The sequence below is a fragment of the Chinchilla lanigera genome, unplaced genomic scaffold (genome assembly GCF_000276665.1).
Source record: "Chinchilla lanigera isolate Chin_1 unplaced genomic scaffold, ChiLan1.0 scaffold00054, whole genome shotgun sequence".
Lineage (NCBI taxonomy): Eukaryota > Metazoa > Chordata > Mammalia > Rodentia > Chinchillidae > Chinchilla > Chinchilla lanigera.
In genome coordinates, this window is record NW_004955455.1 from 9,533,072 (window position 1) to 9,546,731 (window position 13,660).

The following is a 13,660-nucleotide window of genomic DNA, read 5'->3' on the forward strand; positions in this document are numbered from 1 at the left end:
AGAATTCCTACCACTTGCTATTGTATTGTGCTTGTCTGTGTTTACACATTTAGATACTCTCCTAGTCACTTTTCTCATTGCTGAGATAAAATACCTGACACCCAAAGTGAAAGGAGGAAAGGTTTATTTAGCTCACAGTCCGTGGAGGTTTCAGTCCATAATCAGCTGGCTCCTAGGCAGGGTGCGGTAGCAGAGGGACTTGGCAGAAGAGGAACAGTTCATGGCAGCCAGAAGGTAGCAAATCAAGGGCCTTCAACTGCACCTTTCTGCCCCTTTTATCTTATCCAGTGTACTCGGGGCAGGCAGCACTCAAACCCTTAATCCTTGCGTCCTTGAGCTTAGCACTGCGCCGTGAATCAATCCCAGTGTCACACACTGTAGATCCAGCCACCTCCGAAAAAGCCCCTCCTGTGACTGCATGAGGCTTTGGGGGAACGTCTAGACACAAGCTGTAACAGACACACAAACACTACTGCGTCACAGTTGCCTACCACACTCAGCCCAGTAGCATGCCCTACGGATGTGTAGCTGGGGAATGACAGTCTGTACTACACAGCTCTACCGTGTAGCAGGCTGTGAAAGTACATACTGTGATGTTCGCACAATGCCGAGGTCGTGCAGTTCTCAGGAATCCGTGCACTTCTCAGAAATGCACCTTAGCACAGATATTTATGACCAGCAAATCTACGCTGTCTCTAGAGGTGCACGTTCACCTTGGGGACATTACTTGAGTTACAGCTGTGGCAGTGGATGTGGAGGTGACGGACAGAGTATCACAGTAATGGTAGCTCACGGAGTCAGGGAGGAGGAAAGGGAGCACTCACTCCACAAGAGCAGATGCCTCAGAAGCCAAAGCGGGCAGGAGGCGGCGGCGGGCGGCAGCACGCATGAGGCACGCTGTCAGGAAGAAGCAGGGAAGGAGCGAAGCGAGAAGGGATGGCTGGAGGGGGAGAAGGGGGCGGCCACAGTGGTGGGATAAGCCTGGGTATGCAAGGGCCGCCCTGCAGGCCTTGGAGGCCGAGGTAAGCGGCCTGGGCCGGGTCCCATGTGGATGGACGCCACCACAGGTTCAGCCTGGAGGAAAGGGTGAAGGTGAACGTGAAAGACTTGCTCAGGGGGGAAACTGAGGCTGGAGAGAAGATTCATCCTCCCGGCTGACTTTCCTTAAATACCTACTATGTGTTAAGCACTCTGCTTATCCCTTTTCTTACCCGCCCTTATTTAGTCCTTACCCCAACCCTGTGACGGACACATTGCCCTCACGTCACAGATGGGGAGACTGAGGCCCACGGAAGTTTTGATCCTGTGTGCTGGGTCTCACGGCTGAGAGGCGGCAGGGGCGGGGTTCATCCCCTGGCCCCTCCTGGACGGGCTGCGGCTGCCTGTGCCCCTGATGTGTGCACGTGCCCTACCCTTTGCAGACAATCGCTGCATGGACAGACGGTTCCTTCCGGCCAAGTCCAAGCAGCTCATCGCTCTGGCCAGCTTCCCGGGTGCCGGCAACACGTGGGCCCGGCACCTCATCGAGCTGGCCACCGGCTTCTACACGGGCAGCTACTACTTCGATGGTTCTCTGTACAACAAAGGTGAGGAGACGGGCAGAGAGGGAGGCTTCCCGGACTGAAGAAGGGGCCCAGGAGTGGGCATGGACCACCCTTTCCTGAGCACCTACTGTGTGCCACTGAGCCTGCCAGTGGAACCTACTATGTGCTTCCCTTCTTTTATATCTGACAAACATCTCTCAAGTTTTATGACCCTAGTACCTCACCTGCATTCACTCAGTGATTGACAACTGTCAGTCACCGATCGTGGGCCTGGTCCCTTCCTTCATTCAGTTCAACCCAAATGTTCCTTAAGCTCCTGCTGTGTGCTGAGCACCTTGCCACAGATATTTACTGACCAGCAGCTCTGTGTTGTCCACAGAGGTGCACGTTCACTTTGGAGACATTGACTGGGCGCCAGATTGAGTTCACAGATATTTGCTGAACACTGCCACCTTTGGGATGTTCCTAAGTTTGTTTTTCAGCAAGCGCTTATAGAGCACTGACTGTGTGCACTTTGCGGGTGTTCAGCTTGCCATGGATGTTCTCCTGGCCACCTGGTACGTGGGCCAGATGCGGCAAGCTGCACACGAGGCCTGGGGCAGGGTGATGTTGCTCTTTCCTAGACACAAAAACCGAGGCTGGAAGTGGGGGAAGACTTTACCCAAAGTCACACAAACTTGTTCTCAGTGTGCTGATCATGGACTGCACCCAACTCTCTGCACCCTACTCTTTCTTGATTTCGCATTCCACCTCTTTCTTGCTCCATCACCCCGGCAAGAAGTTCCTGGATTTCTCACTGGGGGTCTAGAAACCATGGATGTACACTGGGCATAAAGCCCTCTCCTTGGCATGATGGGGACATCAGGGAAGTAGGTCCTCTGCCTACGTGAGGGGATTTTATGTCTATGTAGGGAGAGGTTTTATGTCTATGCAGGGAGCACCCTTAGCCACGGTCTTTGTGTCTACAAAGCAGCTGAGGACCGCTTCCTGGCTGTGTGACCTTGGGCAAGCTACTGTATCTCTCTGATCACGTGTGATGAGACACAAGTTAGAGATAGCAGTATGTGTTTAGGCTATCCCAAGGTTGAGAAGTTCATATATGTAGCCTGCTTGGTACATAGTAAATAGGCTGTGAGCATTAGGGCCTGGGTATGGGAGACTAGCCATGCACAGGCTGGGGTTGACAGAGAGCCACCCCCGAACTGTAGCTCGGGGAAAGCCAGGGGCAGGTCTCTCAGAGAAAGAAACAGGAGGGAGGCAGAGGCTGGGTGAGAAGGCAAGAAGGATGAAGAGGGATGGGCCAAAGGTTGGAGTCATCAGGAGGGACAGTGACCTGTGTAGAATCCCAACTTCTTACGCAATTACTGATTCCTAGTTTGGGCTTTAGAGGTCATTTGTTGAGCACCCATGTGAGGCTGAGTGTGTTGCATGCCATGTCAGGACTTGAACCCAGGCCTGGCTATCAACAGTACTTGTGCTGCTGAGCCAGGGCTGCACTGTCTTGGTGAGAGGTGTTGGGAGGACCCAAGGCAAATTCTGGAGAGCGGCTGGGGGAGCAGGCTGGAAAGCACCCACGGCTCCCCACAGCCCAACACCTCCTGGTTGAGGGCTGGGGATTTAGCTCAGCAGCACAGCGCCTGCCTGGCAAGTGCAAGGTGGTGAGTTTGATTCCCGGTACCGGAAAAAAAAAAAAACCAACACCTCCTGGCTGTGGCAGCAGCACTCCTCATGGGATGGCCGAATGTCACAAACAGAAGGGCCTTCGGGGTCACTGAGGTCAGGGATCCAAGGCAGGTTCCTCTCGCAAGTCAGTCCCACTGGGGGGCGTTAGCAGGCGCTCAGATGCGTGTTAGGGTGAGGCGTTAAGGCTTCTGAGCATCTTTTCTCCTTCAGAGGAAGAGTGACTTAATCCAGCACTGCTTCTTGTTGAAAGTGCACAAGCGGGGAACAGCGGTCTCCGTGTCAGGTGTTTGCCACCTCTGACCCTAACAGCCTCTCACTTCAAAGAAAGGGAAATTAAATCTTAAGGTGGAGTCGGGGGATCCAACTTTCAGTCTAAAAGCTCACTCTGACGCTTGGGCAAGATTTACCACCTGTCTGAGATTTTGCTTCCTCATCTATAACACGAGGAGGTCGGTAAGGAGCTCACAGGTTTTCCAAAAACGTAAGATAGTGTTTGTCAGATAACATGTGCGAGGCTGTGGTATAAAGTACACACGTTCTCTCAAATGACGTACGACCAGCACTGTCAGCTAGGTATCAAAGCCAGAGAAAGGCTGGACCCTGACTAAACAATTAGACTCTCCTTAGAGCTTTTCAAGTCTCAACAGCTGCTCTCTACAGTTTTTTTTCACCAGAATGCCAGGGCTGGGCCAGACCTTGGTATTTTCTTAAATCTCTCCAGGGGATTCTGGTGCAAAGCCAGAGCTGAAATCCCAGCTCTAGGCTAAGAACCCAGTATTCTTTCCTTCAGATCTATAGTATTCCAAAACTTCTATTTGGGCTCACAGTTCCGAGGACTCAGTCCATGGGGAGTTTGGCTCTATTGTTCTTAAGCTGATGGCAAGGCAGAAATATCATGGCAGAAACGCACAGTGGAGCAGAGCCGCCCACCGCTTGGCAGCTGGGGGGTGGTAGAGGATGAGTGGGGGGCAAGATACAGTCTCCAAGGCTCACCCCTAAGAACCTACTCCCTTCAACTGAGCCATCATCTTCCAATAGCCCATCAGATTAGAAACTCATGGCACATTAATCCACTGATGAAGTCAGAGCCCTCGTCATCCACTTTTTTCCCAAGAGCCATACCTCTGAACACTGCTACACCGGGGACCAAGCCTCCCACACGAGCCTTTGGGAAGACATTTCCTATCCAAACTCTAGTAAGTGTCTATAAAATTTTACCTTGATTTTTTTTTAAAAATCAAGAAAGAAAGAGAGTCTAACCTATCCACAACAGTACAGTCTCCAGTTGTGTCTTGTCGCTGCACAGCCCTCTGAGAAGGGCAGGTGTGTGGCTGGTCACAGGCAGCAGATGCTTTGAGCTGCCTTTTCGTTAGGGGCTTAACAACACTTCCTGCAGCCTGAGACCTAGGGGCTGGCAGTGGAGTGCAGACACCCCCCTAAGAACTCGAAGGTGACCTGGATACCCCCAGAGAAGCTGAAACTTTGCTGACCCTTAAAAATAATGTGATGTAAATGTGCCACATTTATGTAATGGAGGTGCTGGGTCCTGTGGCAAAGAGGGACTGAGAAAGGGGTCCCCGCTGGTGGCATTCAGCAATTCTGCTCTGGCCCCAATCTTGCATCTCTGATTCCCCTTGATGACCTTCAAGGACAGCTGAGCAACCAGCTATTGTTTTCTCAGGCAAGCCCGTCCCTTGTGGTTTCGCAACAGCGCCTTTCACGCCCAGAACTCTGCCCCTTTCTCTGGGAGCCATTCTGCTGAATGGAGTTTTCCCCACCTCACATTCCCAGTGCTCCTTACAGAACAACCCCACGGGCAACCAAACTCTGGAATCTGGAGCGGATGTTTTCCCGAGCTGATAGTTTTCCTTGTTTGTGCTTGATTTCACCCCCACATTGGGCTAGGTTGACCCCATCATGGACAAAGGGAAATGTGCCCTTGGTCTCATAGTGCACAGAGCTGATTTAAAGCTGTTCGACCATTATGCCATGATTCTGATGATTTATTTTTCCTGAGAACCCGTGTGTGTTCTTCTGTACCTTCCTGCCTGTGTCTTCCCACGACTGTGCTCATAATGAAATGGATGTCAGTGAAGGTGAAACAAGTCATACGGGGAAGGCCCTTTGTTGATGTCATTCAGAATGCCCTGGATAGAATGCATGACATGAAATCGCACCCAGGGCTCCAACATGGGTAAACGTTTAGGTCCCACCCACTCTCAAGTCCCCACGCCCTATTCCTCATTATCCTCTGGAGACAATTTTCCCCACAATACCGTGCATCCCACGTGCCTCCAAGGCTGGGGGAGAATATTTTATCATGGAAATGGGCCAGCGCTAACTGCAAGGTTAGTCTAATCTCTGCCACTTGGCTTGGCCAGTCCTAAAATGGAGCAGACTTGGAGAAGCTCATCCTTCTCCTGGCTCTTCTGCCCAGTGGCCCTGTGAAGGTGGCCACACCTCTCTGAGCCCCTGACACCAGGAAGAGAACCAGCTACCACACCATCCCTCACCCTCATCTATCTTCAAAGCCAGAGCACAAATTATTAAAAACCAGGAGGGGATTGGTGAGCGAGGATGGCTTCTCTGCCCACGACTTCACCTTAGCCTTGTGCTGTGCTAGCTGCCCTTTGTGAAATCTTACGGTGTCCCCAACCAACTTCTCACAGTGACCATATGAGGGAGAGTGTATGTCATCCCATGTTACAGGTGGGGAAACCGAGGCCCAGAGAGGTTACACACTGTCAGGATCGCTCCCTGAGCCGGAAACACAGCCACTCTGTTGAAGACCTACTCAGTAACATTTCTCCTTGGCCCTCAAGGTTCCATAAATGCTTTATTCTCATGAGACTGAGGACAGTGCAGTCTCAGAAACCCGGATGGCCTGGGTGTGTATCCTTGCTCTGCCTCTCTCTAGCTTTGTAACTGGGATAAGTTATTTGACCTCTGTGCCTCAGTTTCCTCATCTGTCACATCCTGCATAGGACCACTTAGAAGACTGAGTCATCCAGTGTGTGCAGAGGGCTCCGGCCAGTGCCCCACATGGCATCATCACTGTAACAGTGTTCCCTCTTCCCTCCAGGTCCTCAGCTTCTGAAATGAAAAGCAGGTCATATCCCTTCTCCCTCTTGCTTAAATCCTCTCAAGGGCTGCAGGACCCTTTGTCAGCACCCTCAAACCCTCTCCAGCCATATACCCTCCTCTTGCTCTCTGGGTTCCCTCTCTCCTGTACACACTTCTTCCCGCCTGCCACAGGACTTTGTACCTCTGTTCCCGCCCCCTGGCCCTCCCCTTGTGCAAGGAAATTGTGCCTCACCCTTCACTTCTCCGCTTAAGCCGCTCTGGACGCCACCTGACTTTGGCCTGACTGCCGGCTCAGGCTGTAGGTTCAGACCACGTGTGTTCTGTGTCTAATTACCATCAATGCTCTCTGCCACCCCAGGGACACCCTTCCCATGGTGATGGCAGAAGCAGGGGAGCCTGAAACATATTCAGACACAGGCTATGTCTTGAGACTTTGGTGGAGACCCACTTCCACCCTCTTCCCATGTGCTCGAACACGAGGCTCTCAGAGAGTGACACAAAGCAGCTATGCCCGAAGAGGAACGGCCAGGCCCCTCTCCTAGCACCCAGACAGCAACACTTTTCTTTTATAGCGCTAAGCATGACTGTGACTCTAATTCGTCTGCATCATTACTTGAACAATCTGGCTGTCAAAAACTGTAAGCCTTATGGATGGACTGATTTATTTTGCAGTCCTGGGGCTTTGAACCCAGGGCCTTTGCACTGAGCTACATCTCCAGCCATTTTTGTATTTTTATTTTGAGACAGGATCTCGTTAAATTGCTAAATTGCCCATGCTGGTCTTGAATTTGTGATTCTCCTGCTTCAGCCTCCCATAGTGATGGGATTATAAGGGATTACAGGCATGCACCATCATGCCCAGCTCCTTTTCTGCAAATCACTTTCATCCTAGGCTCCTACCACAGTGGCCAGCACACAACACAATAGGTGCTCAGTAAATTCGGGGGTTGGGGTGGGCTTCCTCACCTCAGCTGGCCTGCCTGTTCCCTAACCTCTGGCCTGGATCGGGAAGGGTTCAAAGGTGAGCGGGACCACTGGCGCAGCGGGAGGACCATCTGCATCAAGACCCACGAGAGCGGGCAGAAGGAGATCGAGGCCTTCGACGCCGCCATCCTGCTCATCCGCAACCCCTACAAAGCTCTCATGGCAGAGTTCAACCGCAAGTATGGCGGCCACATAGGCTTTGCGGCGCACGCGCACTGGAAGGGCAAAGGTACGGCCTGGGAGGAAGGGCAGGGCGGGGTGAGGCAGGGGCGGAGTCTGCGAGGGGCGGGGTCTGGGGCGGGGTCTGGGGCGGGGTTAAGGTCAGTCTCCAAGTCGCGGTGTGTGCTGCTGGCCTTGCTCCCTTTGAGACGGGGCACAGCTCCACCACGCCCACAAGCGACAGCCTTTGAGCCCGCCTGTTACAAGAGAAGTGGTTAAGCTAGCGGGCTTTGCAGCAAGACGGCCTGGGCTCCAGTCCAGCCCTGCCACTCCCTGGAACAGCTCCTTACTCGCTCTGAGCCTTAGACTGTCCCATCTATAAGGCAAGATGATAAAATCGTGCAGATGTGGGAGGTTATTCCTTCTACAAACACTCGCGGGTGTTACTCTCGCTGCGGTGATGGAGATCCTCAGGAGACTGATGTGGCATTGGCCAAGGAGACCTGAATTCAGTGCCACTTCAGTGGCTGTGTGACAGGGGGGTCCTGAGAGCTCGGTACAGAGCACCCTTTCAACGAATCTTCCAGCAGCTCTGAGACGTGCCTCACACCAGAGAGCTTGGGAATGGCAGTATTGGCCCCCAAGAGGACCTGGGTGTGAGATTCAGCTCTGGTGCTTTCTAGGTGACAGAGGGCACCTGTGTGATGAACATTTCAGCACGGAGAGGTCCAGGGTAGTGGTCAGAGCTTAGAAGTGAGGCCCAAATTCAGCCATCTTGAGTATCTTTAAAATCCCTTGTCAGCTACATGAGGGTCTTTATCACCTCTACTATTTTGGAAATGGTTAACTTTTTTTTTTTTTTTTTTGGTGATAACGAGGATTGAACCCAGGGCCTCAGCCACTTTTTAAATTTTGAGACAGGTTCCTGTGAAGTCATTAAGTTGCCCTGCCTAGGTTCAAACTTAGGATCCTGCTGCCTCAGTCTCCCAGAGAGAGATCAACACCCAGCAAGAGATTAACTTCTTAAACCCCCCACAATAACTCCCACAATTTCATCCCTGGGGCAGCCCAGCTTCAGAGAAGTCGAGGAACTTTTTGGGTGGGAGATTTGCAGTTACACAGATAAGTGGATTCTAAAGACTTGTAGAGCAGCACAGCGCCTGTGACCAACAGGAAAGGTTTCCTGCACTTAAAAGTTGTCAGGAGGGCAGATCTCAAGTACAGTGTTCTTAACACACAAGCACATACGTGTGTGCACAAAGAAAACGGACACCAGTAGACTTTGGGAGATGATGGATGTGTTTATGACCTGCAGGGATAGTAACACAATTGTATCCATATATCCAAACTCCAAAGTGTACATATTAACTATGTGCAAGTTTTTGCATACCAGTTATACCTCAGTAAAGCTGGTAGACAGGGGCTTTTCCATGAAGTGGTGGAGCAGGGATTTGAACCCAAGGAGGCTTGCTCCTGAGTCTGTGCTCTTAAGCGCTGTACTTTGCTAATAGACTGCAGACTGTCCTCAGCTTATGATGGATCCACTTATGATGGGAAGACTTATGATGTGCAAAAGCATAACCATACAACCATTCTGTTTTTCTCTTGGAGTACAGTAGTCAATAAATTATATGTGATACTCAACACTTAATTAAAAACAGGCTTTTTGTTAGACGATATTGCCAATTGTAGTCTAATGTAAATGTTCAGAGCATGTTTTAGGTAGGCTTGGACATTTGGCAGGCCAAGTGTATTCTATGTGTTTTAGATGTACAGTATTATCAGTTACAAAGGGCTGATTTGGGCATGACCAGTCCTAAGTCAAGGAGCACCTCAGTGAGCTGTTGGTGGCTATGGGTCAGCTGGTCCAGAGTCCCAGAAACCCAGCAGGTTCTCTGTGGATGTGAGCTGCTCACGGCTCATCCAGCCTCCAGGAGTCAGGCTGCTCCCAAGCCCCAGCCCCTCCGAGGAGACAGAGCAAGGCAGGCTGTTGTCAGCTGCACCCTCCACATTGATTTTGTTGCTGAAAACCTTTGGCCTGACCTGAGCAGCTAAGCCCTGGGCTCCCGCTCACTCAAGGGGGCTCACCTAGCCCTCCAAGTGCCTTGCTCTTCCTCTTGGAGGGATTGGAAGCTGGGATGGGTGACAACATTTGTTTATGCTCCTGAGTAAAGAGGCCTCCGAATTGTTTCTTTGTAGAACAACTTAGTGAACACTGGCCAGAGCCAAGCTGAGCCATCCGTGAGTGCCCGTGGCAGCAGCATGTCACAGGAGCACAGACTCCCCTAACTGGAGGTGGGAAGGACCTGAGCATCACTGAACCCCTGGTTCTCAGCCTGGGCTGCACATCAGATTCCCTGGAGGAGCCTGAGAAAATTCCAGTGCCCACCTATGGCCAAGGGTGGAGCCCAGACATCCATATTTTAAAAATTCAGCTCCTTCCAGTGTGCAGGTAGGGCCGAGATCCCCAGAGTCCCTGTTTATTGGTGAGGAAACTGAGGCTTAGGGGAGTCAGACTCTACCAAGGCCGCTTGGGCACTAGTGGCAAGACTGGCCCTAGGACCAGCCGTTCCACCTCCCAGGGCCGCTGATGCCCAAGGGAGGAGAAAGAGGATTAACTCAGGAAGTGCATGGACACTGAGCACTTGCTACCTAAACTCCCCAGTAACATGGGGAGGTGACAAAGGCTGCCAGGATCTCAGTAGCATTCCAAGGTACAGGTGCACAATCCACCTAGGTAGGGACGGCTAAAGCCCTAGGCATGGACCAAGCTGGGATCCAAACTCAAGCACTGACCAACCGCTGGGCTCCTTCTTCCCCTGGGATGCTGCAGACTCCCAGTGTGCTCAGAGGCTCTCCTCTCCTGCAGAGACCCTGCTCTGGCTTCAGTGCAGTGCCCCAGGGAGCCCTCCCAGGAGTCACCTCTTTTGTTTTGTCTTATTCAAGACAGCGAGGAGATTTAAAGTAGGGAGATGAAAGAGTTGGGACAGGCTGGACCTACAGGCTGCAGGGGACATGGACAGGATGCTCTGCCACACTCACCTCATATGTTTACCTGGCTGTTCCCCTCATTTGCGCCCACCATCTGGACGCTGCAGGCACTTGAGTGTGAGACCCTTGCTTTTGGCCCCCCATCCCCTGGCTGCAGCACTGCTGCTGAGCTAGTTAGACATGCAGATTCTCAGGCTGCACCTGAGACCTACAGAACCAGGAACCCTGGCACCGGGGGAGCCTGCTCCTTTCAAGACACCCTGCCCTCCAGGTCTCCCAGTGAGCACTCTGCTGAGGGACCGCTGTTTAGAAGCCTCGCTCCTCAAAGTGCAGCCAGTGGGCCAGCGGTACAGACATCAGGCCTCCAGCAGCCCCCGGCCCAGGCTCACCTAAACAAAATCTGCATTTTAACCTGGATTCCTGGGGGCTTTGGGTGCTTTTGAAAGTTTGAGAACTGCTGCTTTAGGGTGCCCTTGGTGTAGAGTGGGAGGGTCACCCTAGGAGAGCAGAGGTCCCTCAGCTGTTGAGCATGTGCACCCCGCCTCGCCCTTGTCCCCTTCCCAATTTCAGCTGAGTTGAGGCTCCCACACCCCTCATACACACGCACACACCTTTGGTTCCGTAACATTAATTTTCTAATCTCCCTGGAGTGAGTCCAAAGAAAAATTTTATGTGATATGATTACACAAGGTGAATTGTCCTGGATCTGTTTAATGAAACAGATACTGTGTTTAATGACTCCATGGGGAACTGGGTACAGTGAAGCCATTAATCAGGCCTTGGTTCCTTCGGTCCACAAGAAGAGAGGGCAGAGACTGGCCAGCCTGTGCCCAGCCATGCACACCTGTTTGGCAGTGCTGCTGGAAGCAGAGCTCATTACCTGTGTTCCATGACTCCGTGTGTCTTTATTACCGACGTTCAGGCAGTGATCAATTACCAGGAATCCTGAGCTAATAGAGGGCTTGGTTTTAAATGTTGAAATTTTTAAATGAAGTAGCTTAGGAGCATTGCCATAGGAGGGGGTGGAGTGGGCAAGTGTCTGCAGCCAGAACAGGTTGAGTATCTACTCCGCTTTGGGATGGGGCCTGTGGAATGTCTCAGGAGATGTGAGGGGCACCGGGGCAGCACCAGCACGAAGTCACAATAGTGACCAACATTTATCCAGCTTCTCCTGTATCCCTGGCACCGCACACGGATCTCTGCGTGTCTTCCACTCTGTCCGCACAGCATCTGTAAGGAGGGAGGGCTTATCAGGGTCGCCCGTTTGCAGATGGGTAAACTGAGGCTCGAGGAGATCAAGTAAGACCTGTTAAGCCACACAGCTCATGTGGGGAGGGGCTGAGTCTTGAAGCTGGGCAATTTGACTGCAAAGTCATCTATGCACAGACCCCATGTCTCAGGCAACAGTTTGAAGATAAAGCATGCAGAGGGCAGATGAGGAGGCAAGCTGCCCAGGACCCAGAGCAAAAAGAGGCCAAAGCCGACTGGATCACCTGCTCTTAAAGGGCTCATTGGCACGGTGGCTCCCAGGGTCAGCATGGGGTAGATGTGGGTTTCAGTTATGACTTGGACGTCCCCTGTGACCTTGGATCAATTGTTACATGTATCTGAGCCTTCTTTTCCCTGTGTCTGAAAGGGTGCTAATAATTCTTACTCCCCGGGTTTGGTCTCTTCCTTTTCTCCTTCCTGTTCTTCCTCTTCCTGCTCCTTCTCCTTCTTCTCTCCCTGTTTCTCTCTCTCCCTCTCTCTCTCTGTCTCTCTCTCTCTCTCTCACTGTATCATTTTTACATTATTAGGGATTGAACCACACTGAACCATCCCTTAAAAATTACCTTATAAATTTTATTTTATTTTGAGACAGGGTCTTTCTGAGTAGCTCACACTGGGCTCAAACTCTGGCTCAGCCAGCCCCAGTGCTGAGGTCACAGGCAAGCAGCACCACCCCTGGCTCTCCAGGCTTCTCGAGAGCTCGGAATGAGGTGACACATACAGAGGCCACCGTAGCCCCCGGACACCCAGCACATGCTCACGAAACATCCATTCCCAGCCTGCCCTTCAGGTCGAGGAACCTGGGATCCCACAGAAGTGTGCAGGCAGCAAGGACACTATGTCATCTTCATCCCACTGCATCCAAGGCCTGGCACATGGAGCTCCCTAGGGGACCCAGCCATCACGCAGCCCGGCCCTCCCTCTTCCTTAGGTACACTCTGCAACTGTCCTATGGCACCACTAGAGATGGCCAGAAGTAGCCAGGCCTAGAAGTCTGAGTCTCTGTGGCACTGGGTGATAGATGCTGGCCCCATCACCTGGCCTTCTTCCGTGAGCATGAGCAGCTATCCTGAGTCTCCTGGGAGGCTGCGGGGTGACTCCATGGTTGGGAAATTCTGAAGAAGTCCTACAGACCATACCCATACTAGATTTTTCCTAATCACCCAGATACATCTGGTCTTAACCCATTATAACAGTACGGGCTCAATTAGTCACAGACATTGTAAATAATCTATTTTAAGAATAAAAAAAAAATCTCCTTGTCACCATGTAAATATTTCCCAAGCAGCCATGGGGTTCCAGGAAGGCAGACCAGGGGAGCAGGCAGCTCACACAGATTCTGATGTGTTCTGCAAAGGAAAGAGGCTCTTCATCACGGCACAATTTGGCGCTTGGGAATTTTAATTTAGCTCGACAGCCGTTCACGGAGCCCCTGCTGTGGGAGGCATGGGAGGCAGTGGGGATGAAGCTGCTGGTGCCTGGGAAAGAGCGGGGTCCTGGAACGGGGCAGCTTGAGCTGGATGTGCTTGCAGCCCTGCGACCTTGAGCGGGTCACTGCATCCCTTTGAGCCTCAGTTTCCTCCCTAATGATGACTGGACAGGAGCTCCTTCCTTCCAGGGAAGTTGCTAGGGTTAAATGAGATACTGGGCGTTCATCACCCAGCGAGGGGTCAGGTGTTCGTTTTTAAGAACTGCTCCCCAACCTAGGTCGGGGCTTCACTGATCCTCATGCAATAAATAAATGCCCCTTGCTGTCCTCCGGTCCCAGTCTGGAGCTTCAGGGACCTGCCCAGTGACCCCTCAGCTGGTGCTCAGGAGTGAGGCTGTGACCTTTGCTGTGCTCCCAGAACCCTCCTGGTCCCCCTTCTGCAGTTACCCCACAGCAGCTCCTTGGCCGGGCTGTCTCCCTCTTTGAGGCTTTCTCCAGGGCTCCCCCAGGAATTTCC

General features: G+C 52.1%; 1 protein-coding gene across 2 annotated transcripts in view; it reads left to right on the plus strand.

The window, feature by feature from the left end:
* Nucleotides 1-13,660, plus strand: part of Wscd2 (WSC domain containing 2) — a gene marked incomplete in the record, with an annotated part of 116,235 nt that overhangs the window by 99,444 nt on the left and 3,131 nt on the right. For both annotated transcript variants that reach the window (XM_013520455.1, XM_013520454.1), the window contains 2 exon segments: nucleotides 1,422-1,586; nucleotides 7,324-7,524. In XM_013520455.1, coding sequence (XP_013375909.1) covers nucleotides 1,422-1,586; nucleotides 7,324-7,524 — 366 coding nt within the window.